The sequence below is a fragment of the Sinocyclocheilus anshuiensis genome, unplaced genomic scaffold (assembly GCF_001515605.1).
Source record: "Sinocyclocheilus anshuiensis isolate Anshui unplaced genomic scaffold, SAMN03320099.WGS_v1.1 scaffold572, whole genome shotgun sequence".
Taxonomy (NCBI): domain Eukaryota; kingdom Metazoa; phylum Chordata; class Actinopteri; order Cypriniformes; family Cyprinidae; genus Sinocyclocheilus; species Sinocyclocheilus anshuiensis.
Genome location: NW_015555778.1, coordinates 589,621 through 607,780, shown reverse-complemented (window position 1 = coordinate 607,780; position 18,160 = coordinate 589,621). Strand labels below are relative to the sequence as shown.

Here is an 18,160-nt window from a genome sequence, read left to right as displayed (position 1 = left end):
TTTTAATGCTGATGCAATACACTAATTTATTAGTCTATGTCTGTTTTAATAACTTTAGTGCAAAATGTGAGGTAAAAAAAAAAAATAGTAATTACAAAAGGATAAATCAAGGACTTTATAGAATGCAACAGTTCCTGTCCACCTTCTTTGCTGCCTTGGTTCCAGAAATAGCTTTACCTGACAAGGATGTTTAAAGTGTCTTTGTTAATAAGTCATGAACAAAACCAACCAGCCCAACCGCAGAATTACAAACTTTGATTTGATCTGACAAAAAGACACTTTAATGAGAATATATATATATATATATATATATATATATATATATCTGTCTTTAGGTCTGTCTTTAAAAAATAAATTCCCCTATGGAAAAAATGAATGGGATTTTTACTTCCAGAGCCCTGTTGCACTCTATTATTTGGCTTTCTGGAATACTTGTTTCTTATTAGTCGATTGTGGCTTTCTGCAGTTACACATGTTTGTATCATAAGGCTAAGCTGTATAATGTGCCGTTGTCCCTTGCAATCAGTTTCCCAGATTTTTTATGTTCTTCGTCTCAATAACTAATATTATTTAATTTTTCATTATATTAGTATTACTTCATCACCTGACATAATATTATTTAAACTCAAATGAATATTTCTTGTCCATTTAATATTTATTTTGAAAGTGTCCTAATAATAAGAATTATAATAGTACAGTCAGACCTGATCAAAGTGTTGGTGTTTATTTTGTAGTAATGACTAAAGTACCTTATCGGTTAAGGTTCATTCACATTTACCATTGCTCGGTGCAATTTTGCTGGTGAAATCCAGTCATTCCACTAATAATCCGAGCGAATGGGAGTTTCACAAGATTCGAGAGTGAAAAGTTTCCCACGCAGATTTCACTTATGTTTAAGTTTATCTCTATGCTGTTGGCAATTGACAGTGGACCTTTACTAACACACAAAAATTGCTAATGTGACCACAGCTTTACTTTCTGAACACTTTTGCCAAGTGTCTAGTTTTACTGTAGACAAATATGCATGATTAGGGGGTCCTTAGATCATTTGATTACAGTAGAAACACAGCTGCTTCTAGGTTGGACTCCCCCTTGTGGTCCGAAGCCCTTCTGTAAGAACAACTTGAAATTTTGCTGGTTAAAGTGAGGTGGATTAATGTTGTGATGTCACATTCTGTTTGCTTTGCTAGTATTGTTGTGTTGTGCCCTTCGGCACCACCATAGTGATATCATTTTTACTATTATTATTTCTGTCAGGACCACAATCGTCAGAGATGATTGACAATTAGCATACAGTTTGGATTGGCAGGAGGTTAATTAGCTATTGAGCAATGCGAAAACTGCTGATAATACTGAGGGACCTTATATATGAATTCTTAGATAGGTGTCGTATTCCCATAGGTTGATGGGGATCAGCTGAGAGTCAGCTGATGCGAGCTTGCTTAACGTGACCTGCCAGAACTAACGCTACGCTTGATTTTTCTTTATTTACTGTAGTTCTGGTTCTGCAGAGACCGTAAACTTCAGGATGCAGACAGACTCTCTGTTCAGTTTAGCAGCTGATTGCCCCGTTATGATGAAGGATAATGGCAGTGTCGTCTGAGATGAAAGCTCATTGTGTTTGGTTTCACTGCAATCTGGCAAGATGATCAAGTCAACATAATAAGATAAATAACTTGTTGAGGTTTACAGCTAAAAGTGAGCAGAGGAGATTTGGGTTCTAAAACACCTCCCCCAGGACCAAATCTGAGGTTAAAAGCTTTGGTTTGTTTGACTCAAAACTAAACATTTCTTGATTATTGTTCACTATAAATTATACTTATGGAGATTTGCTCAATATACAAGCCATGTTTAAAGATATAGTTCACCCAATACTGACAATTCTGTTATTTACTCAACTTCAAGTTGTTCCAAACCTGTATGCATTTCTTTTTTGAATTTCTTTTTTAAGAACATTGGGGGAAATCTATGGAACTCAATGGGTACCAGGAACTATTTGGTTACCCATATTCTTCAAAATATCTTATTTTATGTTCAGCAGAAGAAAGAAACTCATACAGGTTTGGAACAACTTGGGGATGAGTAAATGATGACAGAATTTTCATTTAAATTTTCATGGGTGAACTGTCCCTTGAATTAATGACCCAAGGTCACAAGGTCATCCACATTAATTCACTTTATTTATTTATTTATTTATTACATGAAACAGCATGGAGAAGAATTGAGGAATGCAAACACACGCCCTTATTTATTTACTTATTTTAGTTTTTTTGTCACACCTTCCGACAGCAAGCGCCAAAAAAAAACCAGCCTTAAAACTGAAACAAGAAAACACCTGTAAACACCTGTAACTGCAAAAACATTCCTTGTAATTGTCTTCCCTTTATTTTTATTTAATGTCCAAAATGTCAGAAAAGCCAGTTTATGCTTGTGTTTGTTTGTTAATTTTGGACCCTAAATGCAAGCCTCAAACTCCTTCATGAGTGCCTCTACACAATGTATTGGAGCACATTTCTCTAACCTCTAAGTCACTGCTGTATGTTTTTTTTTTTTCCTGAAGCGAGCTGATTCGTTGTGTTGACAGACAATGATCGTCACAAATACAGGTTTTTAAACACATGGTGTCTAGCTCAGCGGTGGGCCGCTTGACTGCAGACGGCACTGTCACCACTGCAGAAGTGAGATGACATTTTCAAAGCTGTGTGTTTGTTTCTGGAGGGAGCGGGCAATGGGGCTCGTCTCCACATCATTCCCTCCTTCCACTGGCCTCATTAGTGAGACCTTGCCTCCAGGTTCCATGCAGGTTTCTGAGGTCATGTATGGGTGTTTCTTCAGCTACGGCCACTTTTATGTCCCCAGGGTAGATGTTTATTAAAACTACCATTTTCAACCTCTTTTGTTTTGATATGTGGAGATCACGTGAAAACTTTTCTTATGCCTTCATTTATTTTTGCCACTTTTTAGTTGTATTTTATGTATACATGTTGTTTTACCCTTGTTGCCGCAGACTCTTCAGTCTTAAAATATCCATCAAAAATAATATGAAATACTGTGGTTTACCACTGACAAAGTTGTATATATATGTAACTTTTCAAACTCACTTATCAAACCTCTCTGTTTCAATTACACAGAATTGTATCAGTGAGTTTGAAAAGTTGTTTTAATGGTGTTTACAAGTCCAAAAATGGCCATAATTTAAGAGAGACTTGTAAGTCTTGTCGAATGGGGGAGGCCTGTGTTCCCCTAGGTCTCCTGGAAAAGCCTTGTATTGTTATCAATGTACTGTCTGTAATATTTGGATGTACTCTGTTATTTATTTATTTATTTTAGTTTTTTTGTCACACCTTCCGACAGCAAGCGCCAAAAAAAAACCAGCCTTAAAACTGAAACAAGAAAACACCTGTAAACACCTGTAACTGCAAAAACATTCCTTGTAATTGTCTTCCCTTTATTTTTATTTAATGTCCAAAATGTCAGAAAAGCCAGTTTATGCTTGTGTTTGTTTGTTAATTTTGGACCCTAAATGCAAGCCTCAAACTCCTTCATGAGTGCCTCTACACAATGTATTGGAGCACATTTCTCTAACCTCTAAGTCACTGCTGTATGTTTTTTTTTTTTCCTGAAGCGAGCTGATTAGAGTACTTTCTGGTTCAGTGTTTTGTAGCGATAGGGCCACCAGAACCTGGCAGACAGCACTCAACTGCACTCTCTTGCAACTCAGAGGAGAAGAATATTTCCAGGATGTTCACTGGAGAGGAGCAAGAGGGAAAAAAGATGGAGGGCTATCTTTAGACTCTCACTTCTTATGAAAAGGTTTTATTCTCCCTATCGCGCTCACTCTCTTTCCCCATCTTGCTCAGAGAGAGAGAGAGACGCGCCGCGATAGAGAGAGAGAGAGAGAGAGAGAGAGAGAGAGAGAGAGAGAGAGAGAGAGAGAGAGAGAGTGTGGGTGTGTTAAATCGCAGAAGGCGGTTATCTGTATGCAAATGTTGTTCTTTTCTATGGAAAGGGAGCTGGTTAACAATTCAGATCAGGTTTTTAAGCAATGCAACTACCAAGAAGCACATTTCAAAGAAAGCTGTGCTACAGTTTGGTGCTTTCATGTATGTTGCATGGTAGTATTTTAAGAACAATTATTGCATCCTGTTGATGTTTAAACCTGGAGATTGTGTTCTGCAGTACGTTAGCACACGGAGCTATTTTGTTCTGCCACCTGTCAGGCATTTGAGTGATATTCAGATTCAAAATAACTACTATAAAGATGGATTATATTAAAGGAAATGAAAACTCTGTTATTAGTTATTTGTTATTGCTTAGTCTCGCATGCTGTTATTTTATCTATCTATCTATCTATCTATCTATCTATCTATCTATTGTTATTTTATCTATCTATCTATCTATCTATCTATCTATCTATCTATCTGTCTATCTGTCTATCTGTCTATCTATCTATCTATCTATCTATCTATTATTTATTTATTTTCCAGTGGAACACAGAGTCTCTGAAAAGAATAATCTCTGAAGAGTCTTTGTTTTCATACAAAAATCAAAACATGGTAATAACAGCATGCATGTCCACAGTCCAATTACATTTTTTTTTATTTTTTTTTTTTGGTTGAATTATTCATTTACAATTTTAAACATTTCATCTTATTCCAGGAAAGAAAATATTGCATGGCTTGATTTAATTATACAAAATTTTCCACAGTTGTCATTAGCATCATCTTCAGTGCAGTCATAAAAGACTGCTCGAATTTCATCTAATCTCTTGCTGAGGAGACTAGTCAGAGATGTAATGTGCAATAGCATGTCAAATAAAATCTCATCAAAGCCTTCCAATTACTGAAAAGGGTAAACAATGGCCTGGCAGATAATGTAAGAGTTGAAAAAAAAAAGTTTTGTGTGTTTGTGAGACTGTCATTAAACGCTCCTTGTTTTTCTTCTATAGTTCAAACAAGCTCTAACATCCTGTCTTGCAATTGAAGAAAGGTGTCCACAATAACAAGGGGTTCAACAAGGCTTAAGCACCTGGCAAAACTGGCTTATAATAGTAGATACTTAAAAAACCTAGTAAAAAGCCCCAGAATTTGTATTTTCATCCTCTCTGCCTGCATGAGGGTTGTTTAATCCCCCCTAAACCTGAACTTGTTTCAGAGTTTTTTTCTTCAACTCTTTTTATTTTGAATGTATAATTATGTTAAAATGTATAATGTATGAAATTATATATTCAAAGCCATATTTTAACCACTAAATTTCATCCATAGATTGACTTACATATACATGAAATAAATCTGTCACAAACAGCTCAAACCAAGCGAACTGCAGGTTGGTGCTGTTTGTGGTGTTTTCTGGAGATTCACAGCAGTTGTTTGGCCTTGTCAGAAGATGATGTGCATCCCTTAAGCAAAGTTAGCAAGGTGGAATAAGTGAAGAGCAAGTATTTACATTAGCCTTCATTAAGCTCCCCATGCTACTCAGCAAGCACCTAAAGTAATTAACACATTACTGAACCCTTAAATGACACTTCCACATCAGACCATAGGCTCTACTTGTTATGTTGTGTTATGCTATGTTATGTTATATGTTATGTTATGTTATGTTATCTTATGTGTTACTTCTGTATTATGTTACGTCTGGGTAATGTTATGTTACTTTATTATAGATTGGCGTTATGTTATGTCTGGGTTATGTTATATTACGTCATTTTTATGTTATGTACTACATCTCGGTTATGTTGTGAATTATGTCATGTTTGTGTTTTGTTATGTGGTATTATTACTGTAGTTGCTTTATGTGCCACACCGTTATGTATGGGTTATGTTACATTGTGCTATGTTATGTTGTTACTTTATGCTAGGTTGTGATTGACATCTGGATTATGTTATGTCTCAGTTATGTTATGTTGTTACTTTATGTTAATGTTGTGTGCTACGTCTGGGTTGTTATGTTATTTTGTTTATGTGCTACGTCTTGGTTAAGTTATGTTTGTTGTATGTTTTGCCTTTGTTATGGTTTGTTGTGTTATGCTTTGTTATGCTTGTTTTCTTTAGAATATGTTAGGTAATGTTACACTACATTATGTGACTAAAATATGTATTGAACTGCTATTGCAGTATGTTCATCCAAGACAGCAAACTGTAGGCCTTACCTAGAGGTAATTTTATTTACTCAGTTCACTGAAATGGGATATGACAAGGATGTTAACCTGATAAAAATCTGACAGCTGTAATATATGCTAAATAATGCAACATCCAGTCTCTAGGTGCAATACTGTAATCCGTTCCATTATAGAAATGTACGTTTAACTTTCATTACCTATATTTACACTGGGAAGATTACCCTGTTGTAGCATTTGTTTGGACTGCATTTTCTCTGATAGTAATGTTGCAAACTCTACAGCCATTTATTTTTTATTAGTGTTTATTTTTCAAAAAATATCCACATGAAAGGCATTCAGCACGTCACTGATCCATCCTCCTTGGAGAGGAGGGAAATAAAAGGAGATTGATTTTTTTTTTCTAGAAGGAAGTGGGTTACTTTAATATAATATCCCTAAGAAAAAACATGTTTGAATACAATTCTGTGTATTTTGCCTGGAGCAGCAGTTTTTAGGTTTCGGATTCTGCATATCTAAGCAGTGAAGACAGGAATAGGTCTGTCAAGTCAAATTCAGTCGGGATCCTGTAGTGGATCCTGTCGTTAGCCTCTGCCAACCCCTAGTGTATCAATCTCCTTTGATGGAGACAATGCTCAAGTAATTCATACCATCTGTGGTCACTGTACACTATTCCTTAATTATCAGCATGCAGTACAGCTAATTACCACTTGAGGCAGTGACCCGGTCTTGCCATCATTTTAGTGGCTGTAACCTTTTCAAACCAACTTTTGGCAGTTCATTTCGTCGTAGTTTTGAAACTTGCATTCTCAGGTGCCAGCCTGTGGTATGGGAACAGATGGCATCTGTTTTTAGTCTTGAAGTCCCTGAAATGGATGATAATTCTGTGATGGGGACTGAAAGTATGAAGGTGTTGTCACACTGTAAATATTTTTAGGAACACAAATACAACCGGCGGGCCAATTTGTCTCACTAGAGACAGAACAGACAAATAAAGCGCCAACGGTCTGGCTGCGACATTTCTTTTTTGGAGGGAGAGTGACCTGGCAAATGATCTAATGCAACATCTCTGGGACTGAACCTGCTGCTGCCACCTCTCTTCATCTGTAACCCCGAAAGAAATGTACAATAATGCCTTTTTCTCTTTCTGTCACTTCTCGCTTTGCTTTGGGGGATCCATTTTTCCTTCTTTTATTTTGTTGGTCCTGTTCTTTTGTATCTTTTCAAGTCCTCTCCAGTCAAAACCGAGATTAATTTAACATCATAAACCATCTGCTTGGGTTCCAGTAGGAATTGATTTACATGGCACTTAGAACTAAGTACATGGCACTTGGAACTAAGCCTCTCTGTGGCTTTTTCATCTAGTTGTGAATTTCACTTTGGGGGCCAAACGATCGCAATCTGATTCCATTTTTATTTATCTATTTGGACCATTCCCAATATGACTTTCACTGTAGGGCTTTAGGTTACCGTAATACTCACCTTGACGTGTATGAAAACTTAGGTACTGTAGATCTGAAGAGGTTGATCCATACCATCATTTGGTATACCACAATATCCTTTTGCAAGCACAAAACAACCTTCTTTTTACTATTACGATTTAAGTTTTGTAGATGCTATTTGACAGTATCATAATTTCCAGAAATCTCTTGTGATATAGGTAGTGGATTACAACTCACAAAGATGAGAATAGAGGCTCGCTATCTTAGTCCAACAACATTCAAGGTTTAACACTCTGTACTTGAGTCTTGGTAACCTTGTACAGCAATAGCTTGCAATGGTCGTATTTATGAGTTGTGCTTCACTTTTGCAGTTTAAATGTAATAATCATCTGAGAAAGGGACTCTGAAGGTCTGGAGTCATACATCAGAAATATTGTAGTTTGAGATAATGGATGATATAAAAATGCAATTCTTTTCTAAATAAATGTAAAATAGAACACTAAAAACTAAAATCAGTCATTTTAAATGGTACAAGTGAATGTAGGCATCAAAACAGTATAATGTACAGTATGAAAAACAATATTAATTTTGAGATCGGCTAAAGCCTTTATTTACAGTGTTAAAAGTCTTTTTGATGATTAAATTTACACGCAGAGTTAAATATCCTATATTTTCTATGTATATCTCTAATAACATTTTATTGTGAATCTCTAGTAATATTGTTGTCATCATGGTGTGGATAGTCTCCCGCTGACTCTCAGTCTCATAGAAATAATCCAATACCACTTACACAGCAAATCCTCTCCTTGACTACTGTGATAAAAATCCACAATTATTGCCTGTCTTATTAAAGCGCATTGTTGTGAATCTGTTTTCTCCACATTGTACCAAACACATTTGCATTCACAAGCCCGGGCTATTCACTGTCCGAGCAGAGGGAGGCCCTTTTATTCCTCTGTGATTGGATTGCACCTCCCTGCATGCATGAGGATGGAAAGCGGGCTGCTGCCTGCCTGTGTTAACAGCCAAATGTGCTCACGGCTCTGCACCGCAAGCATGAGCACCTGACGGCCTGCTATTTGATTGCTAATCATTTTCGAGCCTGTGCCTGGTCTTTTTGATTTGCTCTGCACACTGCGTTGGTTAAATGGAATCAATTAAATGCGTGCTTTTATTCGACGGCCACTTCCAGGAGATCAACTTCTTGATGTAGCAACACAACAAGATTAATTAAATCCAATAAAGAACTCAATTAACAAAAGGAAGGTAGCAGAGGAAGGGTCAGATGGATTTGTGTGTGCGCTTTGTTTAAAGAAACCGAAGTTATTTTGGAGTGTTTTGTTTCTTGTTGTCTGCGTCTGTAAATGAGCTTACTTTAAAGCACTTGTTGTGTTGCTTTATTATTTTTCATGTGTTCTGGGAATATGAGGGCAATTACAAGAGCCAAATGGTCGTCTATTCACTGAATATGCACACAATCATTATTCCACAAGCACCCTCAGGATGTATATTCCCAGGATAAGCTACTGTAGTGAAGTAGTTACTGACTAGTTTTCAATTAAAACACACCACTGGGTTACTTCTGTGTAACCACAAATTTTTCTCTGACACTTATAGTATATTGCCACAAACTTTGTTGTTACAGTTTTTCTCAGTCGTTTTGGTGCATTTCTCAAATCAGAAATTACATTCTCAAAACTACTTGTACAACTTCCACATCATCTAGTCATTTGTGCACATCATAAAAGCAGTTTCTCATTCTTTTGAACAAGCTGCGATTGCTTTGGTACATTCATGCAATTGATTATGTGCATTTATCTGCGGTTTCCTACATGATCAGTTGCTAATGTCATGTTGCTCAAAATGTATTATATAGCTTTCTGTGCAATAGTCTTACCCCTCAAAACATCTAGTCTTTAGTTCATCGTATAAGTCATTAAATGCAAAATGGTTGAACTGGTTGTCATAAAGTGTCAAGCACATTTTTTACACATTATAATTAGACTTTTTTGTAAATTTAGCATGAATTGTGCAAGTGAATCTTGACTTTCACTAATGAAGAGAATTGATAAACCATTTCTCTGAAATAGCTCAAAGGTTCATCTCATGAATCTTCAGTTGGAAAGCATATACTGTATAGACAGAGGACAACACAAGAGTTACAAATTCTAACAATGGACTTTCTTATTTTTTTTATTTTCATCTTTGTGCCCATATTTCTTTTTCCTTTTCTATATCACAATGACATTGTAATGTTTTTTTTTTTTTGGTCAGACCACTTGTAAAAGTGTAAGTGGAATTCTATCCAGTCTCTTTCAATCAATATCCCACATACCGTAATGAGTAAATTTGTACATTTTTAAATGGATATATGGCATACATAAGCATATGGCATACTGTTCAATACAGTAACTGTCATCCAAAATGCTGCCATAGTTTACTTTAGGTAATACTAACAAAGTGCACTGTTATATTGACAACATGACTAAGCATTTTGACTATCTTGTTTGTGAACAATGGCACAAGTACTTTTCATTCTGATGGCACTGATATGTTCATTGACATAAATACTTACTTTTGAGAGATGAACTAAAGATTTTGAGTAAGTTACAGGCTTTTGCAGGTAATCCATTGTGTGGTGCTGTTTGTACGAATTGTTTTGAGAAATGCACATACATTTTTGCAAATATTAAGGATGATTCGAGAAATGCACCAAAGCGACTGAGAAAAACTGTAATTTGAGTGCACTTAAGTGGAAGTCAAACCAAAGCAAACTTCTTTTTTTTTTTTTTTAAGCAAGCAGAGTTAATGTGAAACCACAGAAATGTAATGATTCATGTAGTTTAGAGTTTCAAACGTTCAAAACGTATTGAATCTTGTAACTTAATGATTCCTCACGAGGCACACAAGAGTCTTTACTCACCACTGATTTCAGTATGTTGTTGTTAGCATGTTGTTAAGCTAACACAACAATAACTGACTTGATTTGTAATGTTTACATGTAGCAATGTACTCTGTTCATCATACAAATAACATTCCTCAGATGAGGCACACAAGAGTCTTTACTCACCACTGATTTCTGTAAAATTTGCTTTTAGCATGTTGCTAAGCTAACACCACGAAAACTGACTTGATTTGGAAGGTTTTACATGTAGTAATCTACTCTGTATGTCATACAAATAGCGTTCATGAAGCACATTAGAGACTTCTCACCACTGATTTCAGTAGTTTGTTGTTAGCATGTTACTAAGCTATAGCAAACAGAAATACTGGGTACTGCATTTCAAATCAGCTAGATTGAACCATTTTTATAATCTTGTTTTCAATGAGTTTATCTCACTTCATCCTCCATCTTAGATGGATTGTTTTTTCCACTAGTCACAGTGCATTTTGGGATTGCTTACATTGCGAAGCATACATGTGGTCCTGTCTTAGAATTGTACTAAATAAAGTTATGCCTATAGTGCCTTAAAATGCAGCCTATGTAGTGTGCTTTCTAGGTTTTGGAACAGTGCTGAAGAACTCCTTAATCTCTGTCTTTATGGTTGATTTCATTTAATTTTCTTTCTTTTTTTTTTTTTTTTAAATAATAGTACTGAAATAGTCTAAAAAAATGATGCTGCATTCAACCAAAAAAATACAGACTCGGTGTTGTCTGCCAGGGAAGGAGAGGCCATCCCTGAGATCCAAGAAATACTATTAAAAACTGTTTACATAAGCTCTCTTCAGGTGAACAAGTGTGATGATAACATTTCATGGATGTAAAAAAAGGGACAAGAATGTTTCCCCTCATTTCAGAAATTTGTAACTTTCTCTGACACTTTCATCTACAGTTTGCTATTGAATATTTCAATTGCTTTCAATCTTTTTTTAAGGTTTTAAAATTGCGCTGCAATGCACACAAACACTCATTCGATTCTTTTTTTCTTTCTGCAGGTTTTTTGAGCACAGGAGACCAGGCAGCCAAGGGAAACTATGGACTTCTTGATCAAATCCAGGCCCTGCGCTGGATGAGTGAAAACATTGCATTCTTTGGGGGTGACCCTTTACGCATTACTGTTTTTGGGTCTGGGGCTGGGGCCTCGTGTGTCAACCTGCTGACTCTTTCCCATTATTCTGAAGGTAACCGTTGGAGCAATTCAACCAAAGGTACAATGCAGACGTTTTAACTTTTGACAATTTTTGTCTGCATGCTATAGCTGTTTGTGTTATGGGCTCATTTAAAAATTCTGGTCTCTGTGCTTTTTTTGTTGTTTTGAACTACCTGCATTTGCATTTGAAAATCGGATTGCAACCTTAGTTATGAAAAACCTGTGACATTTATTCAGAATATTACAGTAACAGGTTGCAAAAAAACTGCACTGATCACTAGGGCTGGGCTATATACCAAATGTTCACAATATATTTTTGTAACACAAAATACTGCCTTATACTCTATAAATTAGTTCGAAAGAATGCTCAGTTTCACAGAGCTCAAGTGTGTAATGCAAAAATCCTAAAAGCAACAGCGTTGCTGAGAAGTTGCACAGCAGTTCCTTCATCGGCCCAGCATTTGCCAAGCTAATTTTTCATCATGCTTTAGGCTGCTAACTCACTCAGTTTGAACTGATATCACTTGTTTATGGAAATTAAATCTCCCTAGGTCGTTTCATGTACCCATCTTTATTTAGTTGAGTCCATATACATCACCAGGCATGCCATGAGCACACTGTCCAAATACAGCATTCACCTTCCATTGGCACAAAAAGGGTAAATACATTAATTCCGTTTTGAGTCTCTCTGCTTGGAAGATTGCTTTGTGAAGAGGTCTTCTGGCACAGACCTGCTTTAAGGTTGTCAGTATCATTCAAATGAACCCAGAGACACCTTTGGAAGAGACTTTAGTGTGACATGTGATTGCTTTGCCCTGAAGCAAACCGTGCACTGCTTAATCTTGAATAATTTTCATATATTTTCCTTTTTTTTTTTTTTTTTTTTTTTTTTTAGCAGTATATTCTTCATTCACAAATATATTAATCGGTTCATACAAAATTGTCACCATTCTGTTGAATTGCGAACTGAAATATCCCCTTATCTCCATTTCATTTCCATGTGTGTTTTTATAGTTTCTTTCTCCTTTAGTAAGAACATGTTTTTACTCATAACTGCACTGCTAAGACTGAGCTCCCAGGGGTTGTCATGGTAACAGAGTAACTCAATTTTCTTCTCTCTTTTTTCTGTCAGTCTTTCTCTCTCTTTCACACACACACTTTCTCTCCTGCTCACTCACTTGCTTTTTTGTCTTGATGTTTGTGCATGATATCTGCTTCTCTTCAATGGTGTGGGTCAATTTTCTTGACGTCTATATGTGAAAGGGGTTTACAGAGTGCAAACAGCTAATTACGGTTAATGCGCTGTAATAAAATTCAAGAAATAGATTTAAAGTCACATTTCCCCCTAAAATTACATGAAAAAAACTGAAATATTGATCAGCTCTGTGTATAATTCAAGTTCATCAGCATTCGTATGTTGACTTGCATGGCCTCTTTTCCCAAACCATTTAAGATTTGCATAAAAACAGCTAAACCGAGATGAGTTCATTTGCTCCAGCTTGCATACTGAGGAGCACTCTAAATAGCTTACGGTGGGGTCCAAAGGTCTGAGCGCACATTGAAAATCTGCTATTTTTTTCTCATTTAAACGTGAATTTTAAACAAGTTTAGTATTTGTTTTTTTTTAACAAAGCATGAAGTTTTTTAAACATTTTATTTAATATTCTGTTTAATATTATTTAAAAATGTGCACTATTTTTATGGCCATGTAAAATTATGTTAATTTTTTCACAAAAATGCTATGCCCCTAATATACTTTGTAATAAACACGTATTTAATAAATAGAAGCAAATGGTCTCTAGTGTTCTCAGATGCGTGGACCGTACTGTAGCATGCTACGGTGGTTCGGTGTTTCTGATTCTGTCTGGTTTTTCCTATACAGGTCTTTTCCAAAGGGCCATAGCCCAAAGTGGCACAGCCTTGTCCAGCTGGGCTGTCAGCTTTCAGCCGGCCAAGTATGCCCGCATGCTGGCCAAAAAGGTGGGGTGCAACCTCAAAGATACAGTGGAGATGGTAGAGTGCTTACAGAAAAAACACTACAAAGAACTAGTGGAGCAGGACATCCAGCCTGCTCGGTACCACATCGCCTTTGGACCCGTCATTGATGGTGATGTGATCCCCGACGACCCTCAGATCCTTATGGAACAAGGGGAATTCCTCAACTACGACATCATGCTGGGCGTCAACCAAGGCGAGGGGCTAAAGTTTGTGGAACTCATTGTAGACAACGAGAACGGAGTTCAAGCCAACGATTTTGACTATGCCGTGTCAAGTTTTGTGGATGATTTATATGGTTACCCCGAGGGGAAGGACATCCTGCGGGAGACCATTAAGTTTATGTATACTGACTGGGCTGACCGCCACAACCCGGAGACCAGAAGAAAGACCCTGCTGGCACTCTTCACAGATCATCAGTGGGTGGCACCAGCAGTGGCAACAGCAGACCTCCACTCCAGCTTTGGCTCGCCTACTTATTTCTACGCCTTCTACCATCACTGCCAGACAGAGCAGGTGCCACCCTGGGCTGATGCGGCACATGGCGATGAGATCCCATATGTGTTTGGGCTGCCCATGATTGGTCCAACTGAGCTTTTCCCCTGCAACTTCTCCAAAAATGATGTGATGCTTAGTGCAGTGGTAATGACCTACTGGACCAACTTTGCCAAGACCGGGTAAGTCTCTAGGCAACAGGGCATCATTTCTAATCAATTAGACATTTGGCAAACAATACAGCCATTAATTAGGATTCAGAAGTGATTTTGAATATGACTTTGTTTTTGTTGTAAGACCACCAATGCAACCATTCTATAATTCAGAATTTTTGCTATTTATTACCGTACAATACCCAGTTGTTGCCAGGAAACACTGCTACAGTGTTTCTGAGGTTTAATCATTGCTTAATTGTTTGTTAATGCATTCTCACTCCCAAATACTTGTTCAAATTCCCTAGGTTATGCTACATTAAATTTGCGCAACTGCTTTTTATGCAACAGCAATTTAGTTTGCTTCAATTTAGGTGTAATACAGTGAATAAAGTAATGCTGATGATCACTTAGAGTGAGTTTAGTGTTTATATGACATTGCTGCCTAGACATGTAATCATCTCACGGGAGGACAACAAATAAATTTGTGTGCAAATGTGTAATTTCTTCTCTCAGACTAATTCTCGTTAATTTTAAAAGCAGGTGCAGTTGTCAGGAGACCCTAATGAGCACTGAGAGAATATTAAGGGTCTCTAGGCACTCCCCTAATGTAATGGTTTGTGTGATATTTGTCCAATGGAGTGCTTGATTTTGGAGTGCCCATGTGTAATTCTGAGAGAGGAACTGTAGAAATTATCTTTTGTGAAAAAGGTACTGAAATGTTCCTTTTACCTTCCAGTGACCCCAACCAGCCAGTTCCACAGGACACCAAGTTCATCCACACTAAGCCTAACCGTTTTGAGGAAGTGGCCTGGACGCGTTACAACCAAAAGGACCAGCTGTACTTGCACATCGGCTTGAAGCCCCGTGTCAAGGAACATTACCGTGCCAATAAGGTCAACTTATGGCTGGAGCTGGTGCCTCATCTCCACAGCCTCAACGAGGTCACCCAGATCATTTCCACCACCACTAAGTTGCCTCCACCCGAGGTCACTCCCCGTACACCAAAGAAGATCCCACTCAACACCAAGAGGCCCTACCCTACACCGTTTCCCACTGAAACACTGAACCAGAACCAACCCTTCCTAGAGAATCAGCGGGACTACTCCACCGAACTAAGCGTCACCATCGCCGTTGGTGCCTCGTTGCTCTTCCTCAACATATTGGCATTTGCTGCACTCTACTACAAGAAGGATAAGCGAAGGCACGATGTCCACCGGCGTTGCAGCCCACAGAGGACCACAGCCAACGAGCTGCCCCATACGCAAGAAGAGGAGATCATGTCTCTACAAATGAAACACAGTGACTTGGAGCGCGAGTGCCGGGAGGCCATGCACCCGCACGAGGTGGTCCTGAGAACTGCCTGCCCGCCCGATTACACACTCGCCATGCGCCGATCGCCGGACGACATCCCTCTCATGACCCCAAACACCATCACCATGATACCCAACAGCATGCCAGGCCTCACCTCCTTACACCCCTTCAATAGTTACCCCAGTGGACAGAATAACACCCTGCCCCATCCACACCCTCATTCACACTCCACCACTAGAGTATAGCCACACACACACGGTCTCACACACAAACACCAACATACACACACATATACACTCCCACCGTTGTGGAGTACAAGTGTGACAACAAATGGAGGAGATGGCACTGGGTTGAGGAATATCTTTACTCCCGGTGCTCCGAGGAACAGTAAACAACAATGCTGATTTTTGTGCCTCGAGAGCAAAACCATCGTTTTATATTAAAGGCGAAAAACTAAAAGACAAAAAAAAAAAACTATTTCTGATGTAATGAAAAACAAACAGAGATGATTTTTTACCCTTATATTGTGACAAAACCAGGGCCATTTCCTGGGAACAACTATCAGTCTGGGATTCTTTGAGGAATGGTTTGATTCAGTTACCCAGAGAGGAAACAACGGAAGCACAGAATAGATGATGTGTGGGAGGCCCTTTGTAAACAAAAGGAAACATATTGTTTTCCCGGGGCACTGGATTGTAGATTACTCTCTTCAGAGCAGACGGGAGATGCTGTTTACCTAATTTAGGAATGTGTTCTCCTTCTGGTGGAGAATGTGGAATACTACAGGAAAAAGAAGAGAATGAGAAATCCTCAAGAATATGCACAATAGAGACATTCGCTGAATGTCTTTGAATTCTTTTTGTCAATTTATTTTTGGGGGAGCAATTTTATTGTATAGGACATATTTACATATCTAGATATGTACACAAAACACCCATGCTCTTTGAGCTCTGGCTGGGGGCATTGATACTGAGGAATCTGCCTCAAGAGCGTAGCGGGGAATTTATTGGCTTCCTGGCAGATACAGCTTCATCACACAAGTGCTGTATATACTCGCATACACACATGCCAGGACAAGCCTTGTAACTGAATGTAATGCAAGACTGAGGGCCATTTTCTTATAAACAGCAACCAAATTTCATTATGTGTTTATTTTCTACTGGCTGACCTAGAAAGAAGATCAAAACGGCTGCTGAGAACTACAGAGAGGTGTTGTGATGTAGATTATTTGTCATTTTGTCTTTCTTTCTGGTTAAATAGGATTTAATCTTCTGGAGCACAATAAATGATTTTATCAAGCTCAACTTACATCGGTCTTTCTTTACCACTGGTTTGCCAAAATGGTTTTATGATATACAGAATTTTGCCACTCAACATGTCAACACTCAAGTCTGACGTCTCGTGTTAAGTCACTAAAATTTGATTCAAATGTCTCTCATTGTTATGCGTGTTATTATTCAGGTAAATCGCTGTAAACAAACTAACTTGCTTAGTAATATTTTCATCAAACAGTTGATCTGCCATGACATTAGTTGAACTGAAGGAGAAATCTTTTATGCTAACATCCATTGTGTAGCTAAACATCTGTGTTCAAATGCTTGAATAGCATACAGTGCCATTTATTTGCACACACTGTCTACTTTGTTTTAACGCTTGACTTTAAAAAAGTAAATAAAATGTAAACCTCACAAACATACCAAATAAATTGTGGTGAAAAGCAGTTTAAACTAATCAGTTCACCATCTTGTGGGTTTCTAAGTAGGTTTTGGAGGATGTCACAGACTTCCGCAATCTGACATACTTTACTTATGTCAAATTGCACTGATTGTGCCAATAACATTGAGTTTTGTGAACAAGGCGGAATCAATAATGAGCCTAATTTTCCTAAAAAAAGAGAGTGTTCATGTGCAACAGAATGACAATGACAATTTATATATGGTGCAGCACTATTCCAGCAGCACATTTATTGTACCGCCTGGATTGTGAAAGGTTATTAGCGAATAAAACACAGGTTGTTGAAAATACCATGTTAAATGTGGATTAGCTGTCATTGGTACAAAGGCCCTGTCTAGTTAATGTAGCCTAAAACGTAAATAACGATCAAAACTTGCACTGCATGAGCAAATCCTTTTGCTTTAGAAATCTTGAATTTACGTCTTTTATTCTGTTTGACTGTATCTTGGTTTAGGAATTCAGGGCACCAAATCAAGCTGCTTTATTTCCTTATTTCATGTCCAGATCTCTGGTGTAACGATAGGGTGTCTTTTTCTCATTAGCAGTTCTGTTATCTTGAAATGCAGTTGTTCTGTGCTGAAAATTAAAGGCACAATCAGGACATTCAAACTGGAAAATTTTCCATGGTCTAATGAGTGAGAATATATGGACTTTTAGATATTTTAAAGAGTTTTTTTTTTTTTCTTTTTTCTTTTTTTTTTTTTTAAGTAAAAAGGATTATTTGAATGGCTGAATATAAGCCTTTCTTTGGGTGACATGGGGTATTTTTTAACTTAAAAAAAAAAAAAAAAATCTCTAAATGTTACCCAATTCATAATTAAA

At 37.5% G+C, this 18,160-nt stretch overlaps 1 protein-coding gene across 1 annotated transcript in view; it reads left to right on the top strand.

Annotated features, from left to right (window-relative positions):
• The window catches only part of LOC107674504 (neuroligin-1-like), a 79,510-nt gene extending 62,877 nt beyond the window's left edge, over positions 1-16,633 (top strand). The window contains exons 3-5 of the mRNA XM_016468491.1: positions 11,494-11,706; positions 13,531-14,320; positions 15,030-16,633. Of these exons, the coding sequence (XP_016323977.1) occupies positions 11,494-11,706; positions 13,531-14,320; positions 15,030-15,849 (1,823 nt within the window). The 3' untranslated portion in view covers positions 15,850-16,633. The remainder of the gene's footprint in view (positions 1-11,493; positions 11,707-13,530; positions 14,321-15,029) is intronic.
• The last annotated feature ends 1,527 nt before the right edge of the window (positions 16,634-18,160 follow it).